This window comes from Odocoileus virginianus, chromosome 17 (genome assembly GCF_023699985.2).
Source record: "Odocoileus virginianus isolate 20LAN1187 ecotype Illinois chromosome 17, Ovbor_1.2, whole genome shotgun sequence".
NCBI lineage: Eukaryota > Metazoa > Chordata > Mammalia > Artiodactyla > Cervidae > Odocoileus > Odocoileus virginianus.
The window spans coordinates 50,558,901-50,585,293 of NC_069690.1; the positions used below are offsets into that span (position 1 = coordinate 50,558,901).

The 26,393-nt window shown below is 55.1% G+C and overlaps 1 protein-coding gene across 4 annotated transcripts; it reads right to left on the reverse strand.

The window, feature by feature from the left end:
* Positions 1 to 1,800: 1,800 nt before the first annotated feature.
* C1QTNF1 (C1q and TNF related 1) lies at positions 1,801 to 25,549 on the reverse strand. 4 transcript variants are annotated; one of them, XM_070479840.1, is made up of 6 exons: positions 25,125 to 25,549; positions 13,427 to 13,543; positions 9,321 to 9,434; positions 8,221 to 8,383; positions 4,594 to 4,733; positions 1,801 to 4,016 (listed from the first exon to the last, which is right to left on the reverse strand). In XM_070479840.1, exons 4-6 carry the CDS (start codon positions 8,367 to 8,369, stop codon positions 3,466 to 3,468), a joined length of 840 nt encoding a protein of 279 aa, XP_070335941.1. In that variant the 5' UTR covers positions 8,370 to 8,383; positions 9,321 to 9,434; positions 13,427 to 13,543; positions 25,125 to 25,549; the 3' UTR covers positions 1,801 to 3,465. The 4 variants fall into 4 exon arrangements, with proteins under 4 accessions (XP_070335941.1, XP_070335938.1, XP_070335939.1 ...); XM_070479837.1 differs by lacking the exons at positions 9,321 to 9,434; positions 13,427 to 13,543; XM_070479838.1 differs by lacking the exons at positions 9,321 to 9,434; positions 13,427 to 13,543 and having other exon boundaries at positions 8,221 to 8,386.
* Positions 25,550 to 26,393: the final 844 nt, after the last annotated feature.

Genomic DNA, 26,393 nt, shown 5'->3' on the forward strand with positions numbered 1-26,393 from the left:
TTTGGCTGAGTCATCAGCTATTTCTAAGTCCTTTTGGGAAAACACTAATATTTGCATTGCAACTGAGTTTATCAGACCTTTTCCAGGGAAGGTTAGCCAGTTTCTCAGTAGCCAGAGTCAAGACGTGGGAAAGGAGCCCCTGCAAGGTAGACTGCATGGGATGGGAGTCAGGCGAGGTCGGTAACTAGGTGCCACGCACGCTGTGCTTCTGAGAAGGTGGCATCCATGTCACACTGCAGTCAAAGTCCTAGAAGAGTCCTCTAGAAGCAAGTACCTTGTCTTGTTTGTCACCACGCCCCAGCACTTGGCACCTGGGCTAGCACAGAGCAGGAGCAGGAGATATATCTGGAGAGAGAACAAGCAGAGTGGGAATGCCAGCAGGAATGGACTGGAAGATAGGGTGTGGAAGAGCTTAAAGAGTGAGGGACAGTGAAAGATCGGGTGGGCTCCAGAGCAAAGCCTGCCTCCTCTCCCATATCGGCGTGGCCGGCCGTGGAACAGGCATTACATGCTCCACGCGACTCTCCCTGGAGAGAGGGCGGGCAGTGGGCACCTGCCTCAAGCTGACTTGTTCTTTCCACTTGCACCTTTGGGAAATGCGCTCAGCCCCTGCTCCCAGCTGCATCCTCTGTCTGGTGGCCTCAGCTGTGTGGAGGTGGGGCCCGCTCTTTGTCCTGCAGGGAGCAAGATTGCAGTGTCCGCCTGCTCTGGTCTGGCCCCAGCCTGAGGCTGTGTACGGCCACACAGGCCAGCTCCAGAACCAGGCAGAGGAAGGACAGCAGCTGTTTGCCAGCCTAAGGGACCAGCGGGACCAAGGCAGCTTCGGCACTACCTGCTGGCAGTCTGATAAGGGCGCTGGCCATTAACCCAGCTGGCAAGCAGTGGGGAGAGAAGAAGAAACATCTGCTCTTCACTGCTCAGGCATAAAAGGTGCTGTCAGTGGGTGTATTCAAGCCTGCAAGCAGCTGTAGTAGGTTGAATTTCGTCCTTCCAAAAGATGGATCCAGGTCCTGACCCCCAATACCTGTGAACGTGACCTTATTTGGAAATAGGATCGGCTTCTCAGGTAGCTCAGCTGGAAAAGAATCTACCTGCAACGCAGGAGACGCTGGAAATAGGATCTTTGCAGATGTAATCAAGGCAAGGATCTCAAGAAGAAGGAGATGGTCCTGGATTTAGGCTGGGCCCTAATTCCAACAACAGGGAGAGAAGGGACGGGGAGATTGAAGAGATCCAGGAAAGAAGGCCATGTGAAGACAGAGGTAGGCAGGAACTGGAGCAAGGTGGCCACAAACCATGGAACAGCTGGGGCCACTGGAAGCTGAAAAAAGCAAGGAAAGCTGCTCCCCTACCGGATGTCCAGTGGGGCCTCGTCCAGTTGTGAAATGCGTTCCTGTGAGAAAGGAGGCAGTTCATGGCCCAGCCTATGGCCACTGGGTACTCATGTTCCCACGTCCCAAGCTAAAGGCTCCCAGGCCGCCAATGGACAGTAGGCAGGGTTCCAGCGGGGAAAGAGAGAGGATAGAAAAGAGGAGGACTTTTGGGACTTCCTTCGTGGTCCAATGGTTAAGAACCTGCCTTGTAATTCAGGGGATGTCGGTTCCATCCCTGGTCAGGGAACTGGGACCCCACATGTTGCCGAGCAACTAGGCCCAGTGCTACAACTAAAGAGTCTACGCTGCAACACAGGATCCCATGTGTCCAACTAAGACCTGATGCAGCCAAGTAACTAATTTTTGGTTTTAAAAAGAAAGAAAGGAGGAGGATTTGGCTCAAGGACCAAAAACTACGAGGCTGTGATGCTGAAACACACAATTCCGAGTTTAATGTTTTCTGGAAGAGCACCAAGGCAGCACAAAGCAGCAGGTGGGCACCCTGCTCACCAGCAGGAACAGAAACACAGTTTTCAAAGTCTGACCAGCAGAGGGAGGGATGTGGGGGCCCCAGACCCCACAGCCAGGCCCGGCGAGGGCAGAGGGATCCGGCGAGATCGGGCATTACCAGCTCGTGAGCAGGAAGCCTCCTGTCGGGCCTAGGGCCCAAGCAGGCAGGGAGACCCCGGCCCTGGGGGTTGATGTAGGGAAGTGGGGGAGGGCTGCCTGGCCAAAGTCAGCCAAGAACTAGAGCACCGATCCAGGCAGCGCCCCCACACCCTGCTCAGAGCAGAGGCTCTGACACCGGTGGTGGGGATATGCCCTCTTTCAGAAGCTAAGCTGTGCAGGGGCTCTGGAGACAGGCAGGGGGGAACCTTCCAGTCCCTTCCAGCTCTCCCCTGCTCTGGGGCCCAGGAAAGCCCCCTCCTGCATGGTCTTAGGCTGATGGTCAAAGTGGTCCCAGGGGAGGGTCCTGGTGGGCTGAATGCTGAACCCTCTGGGATGCAGGACTCTAAGATGATGTATGAGCAGGTTTTATTGAAAGTGTTGTGCAATCATGACAGCTGCTACAAAATCAAAGGCCCTTGAGCCTTCCTTAGCTGACCCATTAGAGAAGAGGGACAGAAAGCCCATGCCAGGGTGACAGGCATGGAAGCCCTGCCCAGGATGCCAGGGTGGGGTGTGTGGGGGGGGGCCAGTGAACAGAGCCACACAAGGATGCATGGCTTGTCTGGGCTGTACTGAGCTTTGCTCCTCAGAGAACCACCTGCTACCAGGAGCCCACGGGTTCCAGTGAGCAAACTGTCCCCCCAACCAGGGGCTGAAGCCGAGGACGTGGCTGTCCCTCTAAGGAGCTAACACTTGCTGCCCAGTTTGAACCCCCTCACCATTGTGGCTCAGAAAGACCAGCTGAGCCCCTGGGCAAGGCCACAGGAATGTCCACGAGACGTGGACATCAGTCCAGCCGTCCTCCAAGAAGGTTCGTATGTGGCCTAAAATACTAAGCCAGTGGTTTCCTCTTTAGTGGATACCCTCGGCATCCACTTTAGATCTTGTCTTACCAGGAGCCTTCCACCACCACAAGTGGAGACGGCCCTCCTGGAAGCCAGCGGGGCTGGCCGAAAGACAAAAATAACAACAGCCTCCCTCTCTTTTCATGGCTTACTTTGCTCCTTTCACAACCTTTAGAACTGGCTTAGTTCTTCCCAGCAACAGGAGCAAGGGTGGCTTGCTCTGGGACACCCTGGTGCATCGTTGTCGTGGGGCACGTCTGGGGAGGGTCTCACTCAAGGCCGTGTACACAGAGGGGGACTCCCGCAGGCACACCCACCTGGTGATTGCGCGTGCAGACACAGCAAGGCTTGGGACCACCCAGCCGACGTTGCTTCCCGCTCCTGTGAGGGGCGTCATGTCGAATGCCAAAGCAGGGAGGCGTGAGGGGCCTGGGAAACGCGGATGCAGGAGGGGCTGACCAGGAGTGGATGAGGGAGGTTCCAGATGGGGGGGTGTGGGGTGGGGAAGGTCCAGCGGAGCAGGGCGGGGCACGGGGAGAAGGGGAGGTGAGCCTGTGGCGACGGAGGCTGGCAGGTGGCTAGGGCTCGTTGGCCGGCTTGACCAGGTAGCCGCTGAAAGTGATGTAGGTGTCAAACTCGTCGCTGAAGATGGCATTCTCCCGCTCGCCCTTGAAGAGGCGCACCCACACCTCGTCCTGGTCCCGCAGCTCCAGCATCAGGCTCTGACTCTGCATGATGCTGCGGTCGCTCACCTGGGCGTACAGGATCACCACCTCCTCCGCGTTCTTCATGATGTGCAGGTACGTCTCCTTCTGGTTCCAGGTGTGCACGTTGAGGCTGAAGAAGTAGATGCCGGGCACGTAGCAGTAGAATTTCCCCGTGAACATGTTGAAGTGGTTGTAGAGGTTCACGAACTCTGTGTCGAAGATCACCGTCTGGTAGTAGTCATTGCTATGCAGGGGCTTCTTCCGGCCCACGGAGAAGGCAGCGTAATGGTTCTTGCAGCGGTCCCCGGGGGCCCCCATGGACCCTTTCTGCCCTTTGGGTCCCGTGTGGCCCCTGGCACCCACGGACCCTGTTTTGCCGTATTTGCCTTGCAGGCCCCGGTCTCCCCGGTCGCCCTTCTCACCTAAACAGGACGGGAAAACACACGGTGTCAAGCAATCTCAAGGATTATTCTGTTTTCATCCAGAAGCAATCAAAAAAAATTTTTTTCTTCCTTCTGGAAAATCCCGGCAAAGTAAAGCATTTATGCAAAAGCAATGGAGAGCACAGGCCCACGGCTCCCTACGAGCAGATGAATTGCAGACACAGGGCCCCGGGGATGTAGGACCCGGGCCGCTTTGCTTCCTGATTTAGTTGTGCTGGGCTGTGCAAGGTGATGTGCTGCTCGCAAGACCGTGCCCCTGAGGCTCGAGGTGGTGCAAATGCAGGTGGGGTGAGACCCAGAGCTGCCCTGAGGCTCCTTCTCCTGTGGTCCTGTCCCCTACCTCTCCTCTTGGAAGGGGGCCAGAGCCTCAGAAACGGAATTCCCTCCTCCCCCCCTAGATGACAGCATGCCTCAGCTCGGTGCCCCAAGGGAGCCATCTGCCCCTGCCCCCTCCTCCTCCCTAACTCCATCTTCTGCCCCGCCCTCCGATCAGGACAGGGCAGTGCCCCCTCTGCTCCCCAGGGGAAGGTGCCCTTGGCGGGCCTCTGTGCCTGACCTTTCAGGATGGTGATGTTGATCTGCGGCACCGGGATGGCCTGGTACACGGAAGTACCAGGGTCACAGCAGCGGAGGCACCGAGAAGCAGGGGCTTCCTCGTCCTGCCTGGGACCGTATTTTTCATGCTCTTCTTCATCCCTAAGGGAGTAAAGACATCACAGAAGCTCTCAGAGCAAGGAACTCGTCTCTCATCTTCTGCTAGAGGGTATGGGCTGACTAGCCTGCTCTCACTCAGATGTGCTGCTCTCTTGCTGTGCTCTGGGATCAGTCGTGTCTGACTCTTTACAGCCCCATGGACTGTAGCCTGCCAGGATCCTCTGTCCCTGAAACTCCCCAGGCAAGAATACTAGAATGGGTTGCCATTTCCTTCTCCAGGGCATCTTCCAGATGCAGGGATTGAACCTGTGTCTCTTCTGTCTCCTGCATTGGCAGGTGGATTCTTTACCACTAGCACCACCTGGGAAGCCACATCTCTCTCCCAGATGTGCTGCCCTGGCTCTTGGTGAACTCTGAGATCTTCAGTGAAGTGTCAGAAAGAGCCCCTGCCCTCCGTTAACTGCAGTGACCGTCTTGGAAATAACGATGACAAAAACAGCAATAATTTGAGGGCCTGGCAAGATGGAGGCTGCATGGGAGAAATCTGGCACTTCTAGGAGGGGTCTCTGGATGACAGCCCTTGATTGAACGTCGCCTTCATGTATCTAGGGCTTCCCTGGTGGCTTGGACTGTACAGAATCCACCTGCAATGCGGGAGACCTGGGTTCGATCCCTGAGATGGGAAGATCCCCTGGAGAAGGGAAAGGCCACCCACTCCAGTGTTCTGGCCTGGAGAATTCCATGGACTGTATAGTCCATGGGGTCGCAGAGAGTCGGACACAGCTGAGCGACTTTCACTTCATTTCACTTCACTTAATTTGGAACTCTGACCTCCAGGATTCTAGAAGACACTATGTTAAGCTGACTCATTTGCAAATGAGAGGGCTCAGGCAGACATGTGGGCTTCCCGGGAGCTGCAGCAGCTGGAGACTCTACTGTCCTGTTCACAACCTGACTTGGAAACGGGCTCCTGAGGATCCCGGGGAGAGCTGGGGAGGCGGGGAGCAACTGCTCCATGCCGCCACCTCCCGGCGTCACGCTGCACTGCACCGTGCTCTCTGCGGCTGTTTGCTTTTGACAGCACCGTCTTGGAGGTGGCACAGTCCTCTCATCAAGCGGTCAGCCCCTTGTTTTACTCTGCTCCTATTTTCACACCACAGACAATCCAGGAAAAGGATCTCCATGCCCTAAATTCAGCCACCTACAAGCTCTAGGGGCTTCCCTCGTGGCTCAGTGGTAAAGAACCCACCCGCCAATGCAGGAGACTCAGGTTCAATCTCTGAGTGAGAAACAGCCCTGGAGTACGAAATAGCAACCCACTCCTATGTATTCAATACCGAAAAACGGTATTCTTGCTGGGAAATCCCATGGACAGAGGAGCCTGGCGGGCTTCAGTCCCTGTAGGGACGCAAAAGAGTCGGACACAACTTAGCAACTAAACAACAAGTCCTAGACTCTCAGAGGAAACACTGCCCCCACCTCCCAGCAGAAGTCTCCACAAAATTTCCATGAGTCGCATACATGAGAAGTGTCCCAAATTGATGGCCCTTCACTGCTGCTCAGCCCTGGAGTCTTCTCTTTCCAAACTCTGTCCCCAGCAGTGGCAGCAGCATGACCACTCATCCAGAAGGGGACCCTGAGACTCATTACAGATGCTTCTCTGCCCTTGCCGCTCCATTCTGAGAATCATGCTGTCCTGAGGGGTCAGCCCAGTCCACCATCAAAGTACCTCCAGGAGCTGGGCCCTTGGCTCTCCCCACTTCTGGGACCACTGGCATTTTCAATGCTCCCCTGGAATTCATCTCTCCCTTGCCAGTTCATCCCCTGCTCTGCCACCCTCCAGAATTCTTTCTAGGACACCATGAAATGCAAATCTCTCCACAACTCCCCTATAGATGAAGCTCCAGAGAGATCCTTCCCCACCAGGCTCATCCCATCCTCCCATCCTCCACCCTCCAACACTGGCTCCCACTACTCAAAGGACCCGCCAGCCTTACACAATCAGACACTGGAAAGGTTACCCTTCACACGTATTGTCCTGGCTGTCAGGCAGCTTCCCCTTCTTCTGTGCCTGGGATGCTCCCCCAGTGACCTTCAAGACCCAGTCACTTCTCCACCTAACTTTCCCCGACCCACCCACCCCCACCCACCACATCCATCTTGTGGACACACGTGTACTGCAGAGCCAACCTCACTGAAGTGGGTCATCTGTGTCTGTGCCCCCACAGCCTTGGAGCTCCTGGAGCCCAGAGACTGTGTCATTCATGTGTGTCCCCAGTGCCTAGCGGATGGCCAGATCAGTAGCAGCACTTGATTAATGTTTGTTGAATGAAAAGAAGGAGGAAGAGGAAGGGGAGGAGAAGAAAAGACAAAGGTCAAGAATGCTGTTGTGTGTGTGAAAGGGTGAGTCACTCAATCATGTCCAACTCTGCAACCCCATGGACTGTGGTCTGCCTCTGTCCGTGGAATTCTACAACAAGAATACTGGAGTGGGGGGCCATTCCCTTCTTTAGGGGATCTTCCCAACCCACGGATGGAACCTGGGTCTCCTGCATTGCAGGCAGAGTCTTTATAGTCTGAGCCAGCAGAAAGGCCCAAGAATGATGTTCCTTTGCCCCAAATCTATGCAAGTCCAATATATTCCAAGTCAGCCCAAAGCTGACTAGCGAAAAGTGCTGATGAAACTCAAAGCCAGCACTGGGTGTCTAGGACCTCTTGTTTGATGAATGACATTTCCATCAGTAATCCTAAGTGTTTTATGTATCACTACAAAATATCCCAAAGATCCTAGAGTCTGTGTATCACTGAAGGCATATGTATATGAAGTGAAGTGAAGTGAAAGTCACTCAGTCGTGTCCAACTCTTTGCGACCCCATGGACTATACAGTCCACAGAATTCTCCAGGCCAGAATACTGGAGTGGGTGGCCTTTTCCATCTCCAGGGGATCTTCCCAACCCAGGGATCGAACCCAGGTCTCCCGCTTTGCAGGCGGATTCTTTACCAACTGAGCTATCAGGTGTATGAAGACAATGCCATGAGGAAGAAATAAATAACTTTTCAAGGAAAGCCACCACTTCCCATGTCAGTCTTCACGCATTGTCCCCACCTGGCAATGTGATCAGACAGCAGGGTGGTGGAGACCACTCTCGGGCTGGCAGCGTCCCTACCTGCTACTTCCAGGTGGTGCTTAGAACTCTAATAGATACGCTCAAAGGACAGGCAAGAATGCAAAGAAACCAAAGCCTGGGGTGGGGGGTTGGCATGTTCTTTTTTTAAGGATGTGACTGCAGAACCTCAGGCAGACCCACATTCCTCTGGGGTTGGAATGAGGCTGGGTTACTATCCGCAGTTGCAGATAACACGCCCGGGTCACTGACAGGAGAAATGCTGCCTCCATCCCCCAGCTCCTGAGCTTCAGCCTCTGCCCCTTCTCCTCTGGCCGTCAACCAGCACTCGGGGGAGGCCCGGACTCGGCCCTTATCCCCACCACTGAGCTGGAGCTCTGGCACCCACGCCCCGCAGCCTCACCTCTCAGCGTGGTCCATCGGCGGCTCCCTGGTCCCCTCCTGCTCCTGCTGCTCCTGCTGCCCACGGGGCACTCGGCCCAGCACCAGACCGCAGGCGAAGGCCAGCAGCAGGCAGCATGCCAGCGTGAGTCCCAGCCCGCGGGAGCCCATCTTCCCGCCGAGCCCTGCTGGGGAGACATACGGAGGGTGTGGGTTGGAAGAGCCACGGGGAGAACAAGCCCACGGAGCTCGCCCCAGCCACTACGCCGGGAGGTGCTTCGCTGCCGCTCCTCCCGGGAGGGTGATCACACACGCACACACGGAACACATTCACATACCTCGCTACACACTCCCACACATACACACAAACCCCAGTGCACGTTCGTGCACATACACACATGCTCACACCCTCTCTCACACAGTCAACACACACTCATACACTACACCCCACGCACACCCAAGACACTCAGCACACTTGAAACACACTCAAATCCATACTCGTGTGTTCACACTTGCACACTCGACACACTCGTGAATACTCCCATGCACTCACATGTGTGCACACTCAGGCACATAGCATGCCCACCCCCAACCTGCACACTCTCAGCACACTCACAAACTTAATATGCACAGCCTCGCAGATTCCACCCTGGAGCACCCGGCTGCCTGTGGCTGTTGAGCATGGCTCTGCCCAGGGCCCCCGTGCCTCCCAGGAAGGAGACCCCTCAACCCTGAGCTCTGCAGATGATTGTGTCTTGGCCATGTTAGGACAATGAGCAAAATCCCGAATGAATTTGGGGGTCCACTGTGCAGCGACTCTGGCCCAGCCGGCACCGTGGGGGCCGGTGTGCAGGAAGGTGTCAAGTTGCTCTCTGGACACCAGGTGGCCCATCAGTGAGTGTCCTTGAGCATCTGATGTGGGGGTGGGGGGTGAGTCTGCCCAGCCCCAGAGGGCACTTGTTGTCATCGAAGCCAGCTCCATGTCTCTCAAAAAAGCTCTGGACAGGACCCTCTTCGTCCAGGATTGAGAGAGTCCTTCTAGAAAGAGCTGACCACTGGGGAGGTTCCCAGTGATCCCACTAGGGGGCACTGCTTGGGCTTAAAACAGACACAACATCCCACCTGTTTCTCAGTCCGAGTTATCACCCTGGCCACCCTGGGCCAGCCGTGTGGGGTTTACACGCATGTGGAGTCAGGAGTCACGTGCGCCTCGGCTATTTCTGGCGGCTGGAAAACCTCCCATCATGGAAGGGAAGACAGTGGTCAATCCCAACCCATTCTGTTCACCAAAGCATACAATTTAACATGGAAAGGGCTGACAAGGACACTAAAGTGGACCGTCTGGACTTCGCGGCGAAAGGGCTGAAGCTGGGGAGTAGGAACGCCCACCCCCCTTCTCAGCCAGGCTGGGGCTGGGAAACAGGCCTCGTGAGGAGCAAAGCATCAGAGCAAGGAAACAGCCTCAGAAGGGCCTGTCTGATTTTCGGATTCTTAATTCCTCTTTTCATGTCTAAGGGGAACGAAAATACTGAGAGCGAGTTCTGTTTTTCTTGGTAATCGTCTATCCAGGTGAATGCTCCTTTCGCATGTCTTGGGCCTCCGTGGACGTACTTCACCTCCCCTGGTTCAGAGACCTCGCAGCCTGGGAGGGCACGACCCTCTCGTTGTGCTGACTCTCAGCTTTGTTCTTTCTTCTGTGTGTTAGCGGGCTCGCTGCTTTAGCACTGAGGACAGAATGCTCTGGCCACCCTCCCTGCTGGAGCCCCACGCCAAGTCAGGAAAACCTGGGGAGGCAGAGGACCAGGACCCAGAGCCAAGGAAGCTGAGGCTCTCCCAGTGGGTCCTCAGAGATACGATGAGATCGAGCCAGGAAGGCTGGCCTCCACAGGAACCCCACCCCAAGCCCCCAACCCACACTTCTACCACCTCTTTAATTCTCTGCATGCCCCCCATCCGCTGCGGCGGATGAACTGGGCCCACCACCTCCACGTTCTCTACCTGCCAAGAGTCAGAGCCCAGAGACCTTCCCAGTGACCTAGAGACTGGTTGGAACCAGGCCCCACCACTCAAAATGTTCACTACCTCACCTCCACTTCACAAAGAAAGTTTGTACTTACAAGTGTAATTCGTAAAACACATATTAAGAGGATCTCTCCTGGACTTTCCTGGCACCCCAGTGGTGAAGAATCCACCTGCCAATGCAGGGGACACAGGTTCAATCCCTGGTCCGGGAAGATTCCGCTCGCGGCAGGGCAATGAAGCCCATGCGCCACAACACTGATCCCGTACGCTGCAACTACTGAAGCCCACACGCCTTAGAGCCCGTGCTCCACCGACAACTGCCCCAGGCCCGGTGCTGGGGATCGCTACAGCATTTCCCTTCATCCGTACAACCCTATAGGTTAGGGTTCCTTCTGAGATTACTTCCTCATTAATAGGTTTTACCCCATCAAAGGCCTCAGATGGACCTGCAGTGAATCCTTTAAGGAGACAACATTCATTCATTATTTTACCAAATTTACCACTGAAGAAGGGCTTCCCTGGTGGCTCAAATGGTAAAGAATTCGCCTGCCATGTGGGAGACCTGGGTTCGATCCCTGAGTTGGGAAGATCCCCCGGAGAAGGGCATGGCAACCCACTCCAGTATTCTAGCCTGGAGAATCCCCATGGACAGAGGAGCCTGGCGGGCTACAGTCCATGGGGTCGCCAAGACTCGGACACAACTGAGTGACTAAGCAGCAGTGAGGAAAAAATGACATCGAAAAGTCGATTAGCCTAAGGCTGCCCAATTTTTAAGCTGTGGGGGCTGGATTTGAATTCAACAGGCTGCCTTCTGATCACATCAAAATCCTACCCAAGACCCAACCAGGTGCTTCATATTTCTCCTGCAGGTCTCCCAGACCCTGGTGCACGACTGTGTGCTAAGTCACTTCAGTTGTGTCTGACCGTGCGACCCCATGGACTGTAGCCCCCCAGGCTCCTCTGTCCATGGGGATTCTCCAAGCAAGAATATTGAAGTGGGTTGCCATGCCCTCCTCCAGGGGATTTTCCCGACCCAGGAATCGAACCCACGTCTCTTATGTCTCCTGCATTAGCAGGTGGGTTCTTTACCACTAGTGCCACCAGGAAAGCCCCCCAGACGCTCAGCTGCAACCAACTCCCCCTGATCTTTGTTGTTTGTGTTTCTCATATTGTCTCATTCTGCAAAGGGTTTTTCTTGGCCGGGAAGTTTCTGCACTGCAGACCCATGACCTCCTCTGGGCCTGGGACATGGTCTTGTTCATCTTGGACCCGCCAAGCATCCTGCAGCACCCTCTACTTGACAAATATTTGTCAGATTGAATTCTCTAAATTTGTTTATTGCCCTATTTCTGTATTTCCTCTGTTTTTCCTTGGCGCCTTGATAATTACTCTTGTTTTCCTCTTCAATGCCAAACTTGCATCACTTGAAAGGAAAAGAGGTTTTCCTTTCTTTAAACATCTTTCCCCCCCCTGAATTCAAAGTAATATATAATTCATTTGGGGAAAGTTGGAAAATAACAGCAAAAGGAAGGAAAGCGTTATCTCGGATTCCTTGGCCCCCAGGGTCCCTCAGCCTCGGCACCACGGACATTTGGGGCTGGATTAGCCTTTGTCGTGGGGGGGGGGAGGGGCTGTCGTGTGCACTGCAGGATGCTTAGCAGCATCCCTAGACTCCACCTACTCGCTGCCATCAGCGCAGCCCCACCCCCAGTTGTGACAGCCGAAAACCTCCTCCAGACTTTGCCACGTGTCCCCCGGAAGGCAGGAATCCTCCCAGTTGAGAATCAGTCCTCCACCCCCGATGGAAGCACCCTTCTGCACGTTGGTATGTCTCTTTCGAAGTCTAAAAAGAGAATTTTTCTGTACCTGGGTCAGAAGAGATGGAGACCAGGATGCAGCTGGGGAAGGGGTGGTGATCTCGGCGGGGGTGGAGCCGCGATGGCCCGGCCGGGTCGGAGGCGCCAGGCGGACTGACAGAGGGCAGCAGAGGTTGGAGGTTCTCCTCAAGGACCTCCTCTTTGGAGCCAAGGCAAACCCAGATTGAAACCTTTCTCTCTTCACAACTATCTTCAGAACAAATTCCCCAAGTCCCACAGCAAAGTCAGCATCATGACTATGATCATTTTACTCACTTTGGGGCAAAAAACAGCGTTGCCCAACTTCCAAAGAAACTTGGCTCTGGCCCACTTTAGTGATTTCCAGTGAAACAAAGTCCCCTGCAATGGAGGGGGTGTGGACCCCTGAAAGGTGACTCAGGAGAACATGCTGTGCTTAGCAAGGCACAGGAAGGACCTGCTATGCAGGTCCAGGAAGCAGCCCCCTGGACACCTCGGCCAAGGGTGTGTAAGCCTTCTGAATCTGGTCCTGCACGGTCCAGTCTCCTGGCTGCCTTGCGGTCAAGGCGTCTGAGGTCGTTTCCAACATGACTCAAGTTCTGGACTTGCCCATCCCAAACCCTGCAAGACACTCAGTTGCCAGATTCCATGGCGATTCTGTGAACATCTTTTTCTACCACTCACTCCCTTCAGGACCCGCGGCTCCTCTTCTCCTCTCCCTCAACCTTCCCCAATCCCCCTGCAGCTTAACCTCCTCCCCTCTTCCAACAGTAGGTGGGGGGTGGGGGGGGGAGAGGAGGCATTGGGTCCATGGCAGGGTCTGGAGGAAGGCAGGCAGTGTGAGAACACTTCCTGGTTAATTATTTTTATCTTCCAGAGCCCCGGAATGGATGTGTGGGGGATCCTTTAAGGAGAGAATTTTCATACACAAGTTTAAGTTTCTTTATATCTGTTTAAAAATCGGTCCCATCACTTTGGGGGGCCCGCCCACTTCCAGGGTGTCAGCCAATGTTCTGATAGTGAACTCCCAGCCCTCAGGCTCCACATGTTTGCCTCGTTCCTTGTGGTCACACCCAGCTCAGTGCCCTTTGACAAAAGCATTTTATAACCATGGTTTTCCCTCTTCCCTGATCATCATCAGGTAACCAGCTGCTCTGAGAGGCGAGAGAAGCCCGGGATCTCCCTGGATTAGAAGGAATTTAGAAGACAAGTCCAAATGGCCTGTGTAGCTCAGGAATTGCCTCTCAGCAGAAAACTGAACACAGCCACGGTTTCCTGGATGCCCGTGATGTGCACAGCATCAGGCAAGAGCTTGGGGGGGCAGGGATACCACTGCACATTATAAACACCCCATAACCTCAAGGCGATTACCAGCCAGTGAAGAAGACAGATACGTGCCCAATCGCAGCTCAAGGCAGAACAGCAGATGTTGACTCAAAACGAGACATTCTGGAGGCTTCCTGGGTGGCTCAGTGGTAAAGAATCCACCTGCCAATGTAGGAGACACAGGTTCAATCCCTGCTCCAGGAAGACCCCACGAGCCGCAGGGCAACGAACCCCGTGCACCACAACTATTGAGCCACGTGCTCTAGAGCCTGGGAGCCACAGCTACTGAGCCATGAGCCACAGCTACTGAAGCCCGCGGGCCCCAGAGCCGGCGCTCCACCAACAGGGGCCGGGCAATGAGAAGCCCACGCACCGCAACTAGAGACTAGCTGCCATTCTCCCCAGCTAGAGAAAAGCCTGCTCAGCAATGAAGACCCAGCACAACCAAAACGAAACAAACTAAAAATTAAAAAAGATACTCATCTACAAAAAAAGAGAGAGAGAGAGACATTCTAGGCCCATGCTGTGCACAGCAGTGGCCACTAACCACCTATGGCTATTTCATTTTAAACCAATTAAAATTAAAGAACATTCTAAGGACTTCCCTGGCAGTCCAGTGGTGAAGACTCCACACTTGCATAGCAGGAGGCAGGGATTTGATATCTGCTTGGGGAACTAAGACCCCGCATGCCGCATGGCATGGCCAGAAAGATAAAATAAATGAAAGATCATTCTAAATTCTGTTCCCAGTCACGCTAGCTGCGTTCAGGGTCTCGGTGGCTATGGGGAGCTGGGAGCTACCATACTGGAAGGCACAGAACAGAACATTTCAATCACCGCGGAAAGCTCCACTGGGCAGCTCAGTCCTATTAACATGAAGTTGGTGGGGGGCGTGGGGGAATAGGAAGAATGAGCAAACGGCAGGCCAGAAATCTGGGAGTCATTTAGATGCCTTCCTCTCATATGTCCACCACACCGAATCAGTCACCAACCCTCTTTAATGTCTCCTGAAGGTCTCTGCTCCTCTGTACCAGCTGACGTTTTCCAGGAGCTCTGGCCAGGTCCCAGACCTCAATTCACACCCAAGACAAATATCTTCGTCTGGCTTTTCTAGGGCCTGGATATCAACCCCCAAATTTCACACACATCTCCCGAGAAAGCTGGGCCTAAGATAGGATGCCTTCCCACAGCTAATATCTTCTAGGTAAGAAGATGACTTGGCTCAGCATCCAATCAGAGCCTGTCTCAATGCAGCATCAACCATCCCTCAGCCCAGCAACCGGCACATCTGCTCCTGGCCCCCCCCCCCACCATGCCCCACCCCACCCCCGTCTCCTCTCCACCAGAAAGGAAGCCCTGGGGCTGCCCCTCTCTGCTTTGACATCTGGCGGAAATTCTCCACTTGAGATGCTCAGAGCTCTCCAGATGCTGCAAGAAGTCCCCTGGACTCAGATCCTGAGGTGCCCAGAAAGGAGAAAGCCCCATGGTGGGGTGTCCCCTCTGGCCCTGATGACCATCAGGATTGTCTAACACGTGGCTTCTGCTTTCCTTCCCCAGAAGCCATTCATCATACTCAGTTTCCATTTACCAGGCTCCTCCAGTGATGGGCAGGGGGGAGGCAGAGTGACTTCCCCTCGATAAATGATGTTTGCTCACCAATCCCAGGAACCCAATTCATGCTTAATTTTCCCTTCTTTAGTGGGGCAGCCCCAGCTGGTCCTGGGCCCTCTCTGGCTTCCTCCCAACACGCTAGAGGAAGCAGCAGTGGGGGATAGGCATCCTTTATTAAAGGAACTCCAGTCAGGTAAAGAATTTGCCTGCAAAGCAAGAACTGCAGGAGACGCAGTTTCGATCCCTGGGTTGGGAAGATAACCTGGAGGAGGGCACTGGCAACCCACTCAGTATTCTTGTGTGTGTGTGTGTATGTTTTCCTTTTTTAAAAAATGTATTTATTTATTTAATCGGAGGCTAATTACTTTACAATATTGTGGTGGTTTTTGCCATATGTTGACATGAATCAGCCACATGTGTACACATGTCCCCCGTTCCTGAATCCCCCACCCACCTCCTTCCCCACCCCATCCCTCTGGGTTGTCCCAGAGTACTGGCTTTGACCCACTCAGTATCCTTGCCTGGAGAATCCCATGGACAGAAGAGCCTGGCGGGCTATGGTCCATGAGGCAAAAAAGAGCCAGATGCAACTGAATCAACTGAGCACACACGTACATGTGCGCCGGTCAACTGGGGGTGAGCTGAGCCTTTCCCAAAAGATGGAGGCATTCTGGCACCCAGCTCCCTCACCGAATCCCCCTCTTTTCCTTTTTCCAAGAAGCTGTTCTCTGGCTTAGAGGAAGAGGGTTTGGGGGTTTATTTGGCTCCCTCCAAAGCCCCAGGCCAGAAATGTCAATGGAGTCTTCCAGGGCTACTTGCTGATGAACAAGCAAGGGCTTCCTTTGCGCTGACTTGGGACCAAACAGCCAAGGAAAGAGGGGCCAGGCCTCCTCCCCATCCTGAAACATCTCCATCCTCTCCTGGGGCAACTCGCTGTGCCTAGACCAGAAAGGGCTCACCTGGAGCTGAGAGCAGACACTGCCTAAATCTCTGCCCAGGCCCTGCAAACAAGGGGACCACGTGGGAAGCAGGCGGCGGGCCTTTGGGGGCACCTGGCCAGCCCAGCCTCCCCAGTGCAAACAAAGATTTCCTTGACTAGAGCCCTGTCCTTAGATCACCTCCCAGCTGTGAGGCCTCGGGCGGCAGGCTTGCCCCCGCTTTGAGAACCGTGCAAGAGAGAAGAGCCACTGACAGCTCGTGCCTTGCCGGAGCCCACGCTACAGGTGGCCTGGCCCCCGGCCCACTGCCCCACAGCGGCGACACCCTCGGAGGGCTGACCGCCCCCAAGACGGAGGGTGGGAAGTAGCTGGGAATTCCACAGCCACCGCACCATCCCTTTTACAAGCAGCACAACCGTTTTCAATTTTCTGGGACCTGAAAATCACTGCCGTGTTTTACAGCCATCTCCAGGGGTGGAGCGGGGCGGGGGGAGCTTGGCAAAAGGTAGAACGTTCTCCCACATCTAGTGGCTTCTAAGTCAAGAGTGTAATTTAGCTCAGCATCCAACAGTCCCGCCGCCTCCTGATCCAGTCCAGACAGCTCTGGCGTGCGCTGGGGAGCGCCTGCCGGTGATGACCACCCGCCTCTCCGCCCCCACTCCGGCCCACCCTGTCTCCCCGTGTATACCCTGCGCAACCTCCCCTTTAGAGACAGGTGTTTTCCAGACTGTGTCCTCAGCTCTCAGCCCCTCTCACTCCAAACGCTTCCTGCCCATCTTTTCCTGTGCGATGGCTTCAGCAGACGGCTCCTCAATCCTTGTCCCCAGCAGGCGTCCCTGACCACCAAGCTCTGGGCCTGCTCTCTCCAGAACAGTGGCCTCTGGCCCCTAGGGCCAGATACATGAATAACAACTAAACAAAGTGAAAATTTCCGTTCTCCGTCACTCAAGCACGTCTTACATGGCCAACCTCTTGGACAGTACAGCTGGGAGGACACATCCATGGTCGCAAAGTCCTATTGGACAGGGCTGGTCTGGACCCAGGTGTCCAGCTGTCTTCAGACCAGGTCTCCTCACTCTGCTGTAAGATGCTCAAGCCCCTTGTTGGTTCACCGTCTTCTCCCTCGGCCCCCACCAGCCCTGCTCCTACTCCTGCACGTACGGCTCTTCACACAGGGGCCCCAGGCTGGCACCTGGGAGACCCCTAGACCCCTGCTTCTCCTGCACCATCACCAGGCCTCCTGAAGCTCTTCTCTCCCCATCTAGGGTGCCATCACCGCTTTTCTCTCAGCCCCGCACTTGTCTTGCCTCTCCTCTGCCTTCCAAACTGCTTGCCAGAGGCCACTTTCAAACCTGCACATCTGAATGCCACCCTTGGCCGCAAAGGCTTCCCATGAAAATAAAGGAAATGTTTAAACTCTTGAGTTTCACCGTCTAGCTTCCGTCTCATCTCTGGCCCCTTCATCCCCATCCCTGCACCTGTATCCTTCACGCCAGCCACCTAGAGCCACCAGGAGCCCCAACACAAGTCACACCACGTCTCATTCTCCATCTCTTTCTCCTGCCACCTTCCCCGTCGCCGTGTCCTTCAGAGACCAGCCCAATGCCACCTCCTCCAGGAAGTCTCCTCCCCTAGCATCTGGCACAGAGTGGCTTCCTTGTCTGGTCCGCTCACAGGCCAGGAGGTCCTCACACACAGGAGATGCATCTCATTTCACACGCGTCCCAGGTCTGACTGAATTCCACGCTCCATTTCAGGCCTTCTCAAGTAACAGAGCCATCGTCCAAAGAGGACTCAAGCCAGTGTGTTCAGATCTCTAATTCGGAACGTGGGTGGTCTGTGGTGGGGGGGAAGGGAAGTGGGGAGAGTGACCAAGGACCTACTAATACATGTCGTCAGAATGCTGAATCCTGGTGTGACCAGGTAGCCATTTTTGCCTCAAATGCTCCTTTTATCAGCACTCAGAAAGCCTTCTGCTTCAAAAAAAGAGTTACGGGCTTCCCTGGTGGTCCAGCGGCTAAGAATCCACCTGCCAATGCAGGAGACACAGGTTCCATCCCTGGTCCAGGAAGACCCCACGTGCCACGAGGCAACTAAGCCCATGCGCCATGACTGAGCCCGCCTGCTGTAGCTACTGACGCCGCATTCCTGGAGCCTGTGCACCACGAGAGGAGCCGCCATAAGGAGAAGCCCATGGACCCCAACGAAGAGTAGCCCCTACTCACCACAACTAGGGATGGCCCACGAGCAGCTACGAAGATCCAAAAAGAAAAAAAAATTAAAAAGAAGAATAAGAGTTACAACCCACTGCCTCCATCAACCAAAGTTACAAACCACCTCCAAGATCCTGCAAAAGCTGTCTAAGCAAATGGTGGTACGTCCACACAATGGAAAACTAAAAACAAGGTGGTTGGTCAGGGCGGCAAACTCAAGTGCCTTTAGCCATCGACCGTGGTCTTGGGTGTAATGTCATATGGAGGGGTGGAGATTGCGCCAAACCAGGAAACACATGCTCCATTTAAAGGCATTTAAATAAACAAATAAATGATGCTGGGAGGTGGGCAACTTCAGCCAGCAGCACCAAGGACTGACCTCTGTCAACAGATGAGTATTTATGGGCATGAAAAGATATTCATAAAATGCTGGTGAGTTTAAAATGCAGGTTGAAAACAAACGTACATAAAAACACATCCATACACGCACATACAGTAACTGCAGAGATCCGAAGGCCACCCACCTGGCTGCTAACAGCAATTATCTCCGGGTGATGAAAATATGGATGTTTGCCATTTTCTTATTTTAGTGTCTCTGGGGTTTTCCCCTATAATAGTCACATATTTTTTTCACATTAAGTACACATTATTTTCCACTTAGAAAAATGACAAATAAGCCCTACCCCGGGGATTGAGAGAGCATTTTGTTTATTCTGAGGAATTTGAGGCTATGCGAGGGAAAGGAGAATGGGGGAGGGGCTTGGGGACGCCGTGGCAAGTTTGGGGCTCAAGCCAGACTATGTGGAATATAAATTGTCGTCGTGCTGAAGTCCCACTTTCTTTCACAAGTGTGTGCTGAGTGTCTGCTGAGCACTGGGAAGAGGGCTGGGTTCTAGCAATGTGATGGAAAAAGAAGAAGACACAGCACTCCGATCAGGCAGCAGAACCCTGGAGCTACCGTGGATACCGGCTATGCAGGAAGGAGAAAGCACTGGAGCGGGGCTAGAATCAGGCCAGCCAAAGAGAGTATGTTCTCCAGGAGCAGGGGATTTGTTCTGCCTTTCACACACCAGTCACTGGTGACTCGCTCCTGAAGAAGGCTGCCTGCAGCCATCAAACAGGAGGAAATGGAGAAAAACCCGTGAGCCCGCCGTCAGGCATGGTCAGGCGTGCTAGTGGGCCCGTGAGCAGCCCTGTCAATTACCAGAGATTGCTTCTAACAAAGCTCTACCGCAACCACTGGTTAAGCACCTGCTGTGTGCTGGGCTCTGGGCACACGCCTTACGGAGGCTACTGCCCTTGACCCCCACAGCCTCTTCGATTTCTCCAAGGAACCACTGGGCTCAGAGTCAGGGAGTCACCCACTCAGGCCCTGCTGTGGCAGATGCTACAGCTCAGGAGAGACCCGGGTGTGCCTGACAGCAGAAGTCCTGCCGCTGTGCCTCGAGGGGGCCTCCAGGAAGAAGCCAGGGAGGATGAGCTGGTTCTACCAAACCAAAATCCAGCGGGCACCACCCCCACTCACCCCCCACCGCTGCCCCTGCTGGGCAGGCATCCACTTGCTTAGCTCACTCGGTTACTGCGGGAACAGCAGCAGCGGCCCCGGGCCCTGCGGAAATTATCCGCCAGCTGGACCCTTGTGTCCATCCCTCCAGCAGTGCTGAGGGCCTGTCCCAGGCCCAGCACCATGCAGGGCACCAGGGCATCTCTGATAATTGTCTCATCAAAGTGATATGCTAAGATCTCCTGGGGCCGCATCTTGAAGCCCACCACTGGAGCTGAACTCCTTTGGGGTTTAGGTACAGAATCACCAGGAACCCCCCCCCCCCCCCACAGAATGGAAGGGCATGGAGGCTGTGGCCCATGAATGTAGATGTTGAGGGCACGGCTCTTGCAGGGTAGAGAGCAAACGGTGCATGGGTGAGGTCTGGAGGGGAGGAAAGGAGGAAGCACACAACTCCTGGGGATGGTGAACGTCCCACCCCGACCCCCATGTTCTCTGATGCTCAGAAGCAACAGGGTCTGAGACTGAGTGCAGCTAGCAGCGGGGAATGGTGTTAGGGAATCGACGTTGGGGGACTTCCCTGGAAGTCCAGGGGCTAAGACTCTGTGCTGCTAATGCAGGGGGTGCAGGTTCGATCCCTAGTCAGGGAGCTAGGATCCTGCATGCTGCATGGAGCGGCCAAAAAAATAATAATAATAATCAACACTGGGGATGGACTGAGTGTGCCCTGTGTCTGCCAATCGCTCAGAGGTTGCCTGGGGTCAGGTGTGGGAGCCCCAGAGGAGAGGTCCCTGCAGAGAGGGAACCGGGAGAAGAATACAGTATCAGGAGGGAACAGAAATGGAAAGGGCAAGCATCGAACTCCAGCACAGCTCCCCAGCTTCCCAGGCCTGGCTCTGCTTGCTCCATGGGGGACATTCTCAGGGTCTCTTCCTCATGAGTCTACCCAGATTACAGAACCATGGGTCTTGTTCTCATGTGAAAGTGTGAGTCGCTTAGTCGTGTCCAACTGTTTGCAACCCCATGGACTGTAGTCCACCAGGCTACTCTGTCCATGGGATTCTCCAGGCAAGAATACTGGAGTGGGTAGCCAGATCCTTCTCCAGGGGATCTTCCCGACCCAGGGATGGAACCCAGGTCTCTCACATTGCAGGCAGATTCTACCACGTGAGCCACCAGGGAAGCCCCTTGTTCTTATAACTATGTCTTAAATAGAGGGAGGAAGGGAACTTCCCTGGTGCTCCAGTGGAAGACTGTGCTCTTCCATTGAGAAGGGCACAGGTTTGATCCCTGGTCAGGGAACTAAGATCCTGCATGATGCACTGTGCAGCCAAAAAAAAAAAAAAAAAGGCGGTGGGGAGAAGTGGAAGGTGCAGGATAGATGTCCTGAATGTTGGAAAACCTGAGAGCCAGGGCCACTCCGAACCCCACCCAGATCCACCCATCTCTCACCAGAACTCACTTCAGACTCCTCACAAGCAGAAAGAGCCCAAGTGTTTCCGAGCATACCCCAGTCACCCACCCTGACCACCAGCCTCAGAACCTGCAGGCAGAAGGGCAGAGCCCAGCCCAACCAACGTCTGGCTTGCACCCGCCCGCGTTCCACCAGCGCTGGCAACCTTCCCAGGCGAGGCTCTTTTCCTGTGCTGCTCCCCAGGGCAGAGGGCGGCTGGTAACCAGATGTCCCGACTTGAGGAGGGGGTGCAAGGGAGGCAAAGGGTTTGGAGCCATCCCCCAAGTGGGATCCACCAGTGGCCAACAGCAACATCAGGCCCAACACAAGGCAGCATGAACCTGGTGTCCACAGGCTCCCCACAGCCCCACGGCCCGGCCCGCCTGTCTGCCTCCCTTCCCATCCTGGGCCCTGCCGCTAGCCTCCTGCCCTGCTCCATCTCATTTCAAGGAAAATTTCTACACGAGCAAGGGTGGTGGTCAGGCAGGGAAGTGGTCAGACATGGAGGAGCAGGCAGGCCCAAAGCGCTCCTGATGGCCATCCTGAATGGGACAGGAAGCCGGGACAGGACTGCCTGTGCCGTCCACAGCTGGAGAGGGGTTCACTCCAAAGGCCCCTGGGCAGGGGCAGGCCGGGGACAGCTGGGTGGGCAGTGGGGGCCTCCCACGCCCATTCCGTTTTAAGCTCAGTCCTGGGAAGCAAGCGTGGGCAAGGACGAGTGGCTTCACAGGGTCTGAGAGTTGCTTCTGCCTCCAACTGCTCAGGCGCTGCTCGGTTGCAGCCTTGACGAGGACCCAGGGATAAAGATGCCCCCAAAGGTCTCAAGAGCTCCCACGCCTGCTCACGGCACCGAGCCACTCTCCAAGAGGCAGGAAGATGAAGGTCAGAGGTCACAGGCCGCAGTGGCAAAAGTTTCACCACGGGCTTGAGGAGGAGGGGAAGAGCCAGCATGCCCGCTTCTGCATGTCCGTAGTTACGTGCAGAACTGGTCCTGCCAGGCCGGGGATGCCCAGGCAGGGCCCCAGGGATCCTGAATCCTGGGAACCAGGGGATCAGCTCCCTGGGCTACCCCAAGAGCATGGAAGGAAGCACCTGTTCAGGCTCTGATGGGTCCTTTTCCAAATCCTTCTCTATGTGAGCAGGTGGTCCCTCGCACTGTGGGAGAGGTCAGTTCAAGATGTCGAGAGTCCCATCCAGGAAGCTGCCCTGTCTCATTTGACTTTATGAGAAGGCAGATTTCAGCAGGTAAAAACGGGAAGAAAATAATTAGCCTTAGCACACGCGGTAGTTAAACCACCAAGATGAAGTGTCCTGGGATGCCATTGCCCCCACTGAAGGTCACTGGGCTCTCAGAGCCGGAGGACAAGGTTGCTTCCAAAACAACCATTTCTCTCTCTAGTGGCTGAGCAGGCAGAGTTACCTTAAGTTGTCAGCAGAATGTGGGGACCATAATAGAAGGGAAACTTTCTATTCTTCCTCTACATTGCAAACCACCACCTCTCGCCCACGATCCTGGAGCCTCAGCCACCCCCAGCTCCGGGAACAGGGGCCCACACAAGGGTCCGGCCCGGGAAGACAAAAACCCAATGACAAGCTCACATCCAGTGAGGGTGCCCAGCAGCACGACTGTATCTATGAAATTCTTTTCATCTTTGTTTTGATGGGTAAAGTTCAATGCCAGAATACTTGGTTTATGAGTCATGCTAATTACAGCTGGGAGGGGGGGGCACGGGTGGAGGGAAGGGAGAGAGGCACCAGGAAGAACAACAGAAAGAAGCATGTTCCAAAAGAATTATGCTGTGCTGGTTGCCCTGAATAGGGAGGTTACATCTCAGGAATGAGGCGGGAGTTGCCTGCAGGCTTCCCGGGGCCATGTCGGTTTTCTCGGCTCCCACCTGCAAGCGTGCCCCTCGCTGGCTGTCTGCATCTGCCCCAGATGGGCAGTGGTGTCCTCTGGCTGAAAGACAGTCCATCTAAGGCCTCTAGCACCTGCATTTCTCTGTCCCCCTGACCCGCTGCTCACTTTGGCATCCCAAGAGACTCAAGGTGAGAGAAGGAAGGGGGAGTGAGAGATTCAGAGGAGAGGGCCAGAGTCCCTGGGAAGTAGAACCTGGCTGTCCTGGCCCCAAGGAACTTTCTCTGTGGGCAGCTGGGAAGTGGAACTCTGCAAACTTGAGAAGCTTAGGTTTTCCAGCATCTGTTTGGAAAGCTGCACATCCTTGAGCAAGTCATATCCCTCCTCTGGGCACAGAGATGCAGGCCTCGGGTCCTCCACCTACTGCCTCTGGGCAAGCCACAGTCTCTCTGAGCTTATCAGGGATGACAGTGCCATTGGTAGAATTGTTGAGAATCAGCATTTGCTCATTGCTTACTGTGTGGGAAACACACACACACACACGCGCGTGCGCTATCATCATTTATATTGCTACTATTATTGTTGGGTCATCCCTAAGCTCCTCTTAGCGCTCAGGTTAAGAAGGAGAGTAGAGAAGGTGGAGGGGAGAGGACAGCTCAACCCTCTGGTTCCCCATCTCCCTTTCATCTGTATGTTTCAGTCCCCCATCTCCCCTTCACCTGTATATTTCAGTCCCCCTGTGTGAACACAGTTCACCTGTGTGTTTCCGGCCTCTCTGGTCAGCAGGGACCGTGAGCAGGCCTCATGGAGCATGGACTTCTTCCCCGGCCTCTCCTGGCAGCACACATAGTCAAGTGCCTCTATGTGTGACCTTGCACGTGGGGCTGTCCGCGTGCTTCCCCGAACTATAAAAAGCAAAGGCCCAGCAGCCTCTGAGGACCTCACATCCTCCCCCCAGGGACCCAGGATGTAGCTGGCGGTTGAGAAAACTCAGTTTCTCAGGACACTCCCCATTTTCAAAGCTTGGAAGGAGGAAACTCCTAGTGTGCCAAACTGCCTCCATTCTTAGAAACCAAGTGAAAGAGAGAAGAGACAAGAACAAGTCACAGAGCAGTCCTCCCTCCCGAGGGGGTCAGCCTGAAGCATGCTGGGGTCCCAGGGAAGACACAGCAGCCGTGCGCAGCGGGGCCCAGGCTCACATGACATGCATGCCCTGGACAGGTGGGCTAACACCGGTGCTACGGAGATGCCTGGCACTTGGTGCTGCACCAAGAGGCATGTGCCGTCTGGAGGCTTAAGGGCAGCTCAGCGACTCCAGCCCCAACCAGGGCCACCTTCGTGGTGCCGGCAGACCAGAGGGTCCCCGGGAAAGAGACATTATTTTTTCCTGCCCAGACTGGATCCCTTCCAGGAACACCAAAGCCATTAGATGCAGGGGCCAAAGTCAGCATTCCCTGTTCTGTATGGGGTCCAAGTTGCCCACAGGCAAGGCTGGCTCTCATGTGAGCCAGGAGCTATTGGGGCAGGGGCTCCCCACCAGGAGTAGGGGCGACTTGGGTATCATTCCTTTCCTTTTCACACCCCGAGAAGAGTGAAGCAATGTAAACATGCCACAAAAATCAAGGGAGGTCCAATCATTCCCAGGGGCTTCCCAGGTGGCTCAGTGGTAAAGAATCCGCCTGCCAATGCAAGACACGCGGGTTCCATATGTGGGTCGTGAAGATCCCCTGGAGGCAGAAATGGCAACCCACTCCGGTATTCTTGCCTGGGAAATTCAATGGACAGAGGAGTTTGGCAGGCTACAGTCCATGGGGTCGCAAAGAGTCAGACACCACTTAGGGACGAAAACAAACAAACAAAACCAGTCATTCCCAGCAGCATCTGCCACGGAGCCTCCTGCTTCCTGGTCACAGAGGGAGACCACGGCCACGGCTCTCCGTGGCATCTCCACCAAGGCAGGCAGCAGCAGGAACCCGTACCAGACCCTTCCCGCAACTTGTCTTTCTGCCTCTTGGCGACAAGTGCCCCCGACCCCTCCCACCACGCTCCTCGCCCGCTGCCCGCCCCAGTCAAGGTACCGGTTCTCTGAGTATGCTGAAACCAGAAAAAGGAGCTCCGGGCCCCACCGACCTCGCCCCGCACACACACCCCGCCCACCAGGCCACCTACCGCCAACCACCGGCGTCCGGGAGCGAGCGGGGCGCCCGCGTTCTCCCCGCGGCCTCTCTTACAGCATCTCCCAGCGGCGGAGCCTCCTCCCAGCCAGGTCGAGGGAAGACCAGACTTGTCGAAGGAGAGAGCAAGCAGGAAGGGAAAAAAAAAGAGTCCTCCGGAACAGAGGGCCCCGAAAGTTTGCGGGGGAGGGGGGTGGGAGCGGAGGTGGTGCAGGCAACAGCCGACCCTTTCCCAGCACCTGGATCGCCTGGACTCCGAGGTCTCTTTGGCCAGAAGCGGAAACGCGGTTTCTCGAAAGTAGAGGAAGAGCCGAAGAAAGCGGGACAGACGTGTAAGGAGCAAATCCCGGCCAGATGTGAGCGGCCGCGGAGCCTCGAACGCTCCCAGCGCATTTTATCCAAACAGCAGCCGCCGAGGATTAACTGTGTGTGTGCCCGGGGGGAGCGCCCGCGCTGCCCTCCTCCTGGCCACCCTGGGGGCCGGAGGGCTGGGACCTGGCCAGTGGGGGTGGGGCTCTGAGGGTCTGGATGTCCCTCCTGGTGTGGGGGTGGCCGGGGGTCCAGGACAAGGAGGGTTGGGAACTCCCAGAGTTGCTGGGTGGCAGGGGGCTGGGCTCCAAGGCGCTCAAGGGACACTTGAACCGTGTCCCATCGGTTCCCAGATGGTGGCAGACCCGAGACATCCAGCTGGGGTCCAGGGGACACCGACAGGTTTGAGGGAATCTGTGAACCCCCAAACAGAATGCAAAATGGCACGTGTGCCCACGCGTGTGCACACACAGGTGTTATTGGACGCTGACGGTCTAATACTTTGATCAGATTCTTAGAGAAGGCTGTGATCCAAAGCTTAAGAACCCCGGCTGGGGGTGCAGACTTTCTAGGTGACATGTGAGCCAGGGTGGGGCCAGCAGGGATGTCAGCGTTTCTCAGTCTCTATCGGGCCTTTCATTCCTTGATATGAAAAACAGACATTTTCTCCATCTTATACAAAAGTTCTTTTGCAACAGCGTCCTTTGCCCCCCTCCCCCTTCCCTGCATCCTGACAACTGCCCTAGGCTTCTCAAGAGCTGCCCCCGGTCTAGCCGGTCTCCATCCCCAAAGTCTGAGATAGTTCTAGCATCTTATCATATCAAGAGAAGTGGAACAATCTGTCTTGAGAAACACAGCTCTGTTGTGATGATAAAACTTGGGGGGGAGGAGTTTCTCCCCGTCTCCCACGGTCTCTCCAATCTGTTTGGATGTCCTCCCTGCACTTCTTGTTTTG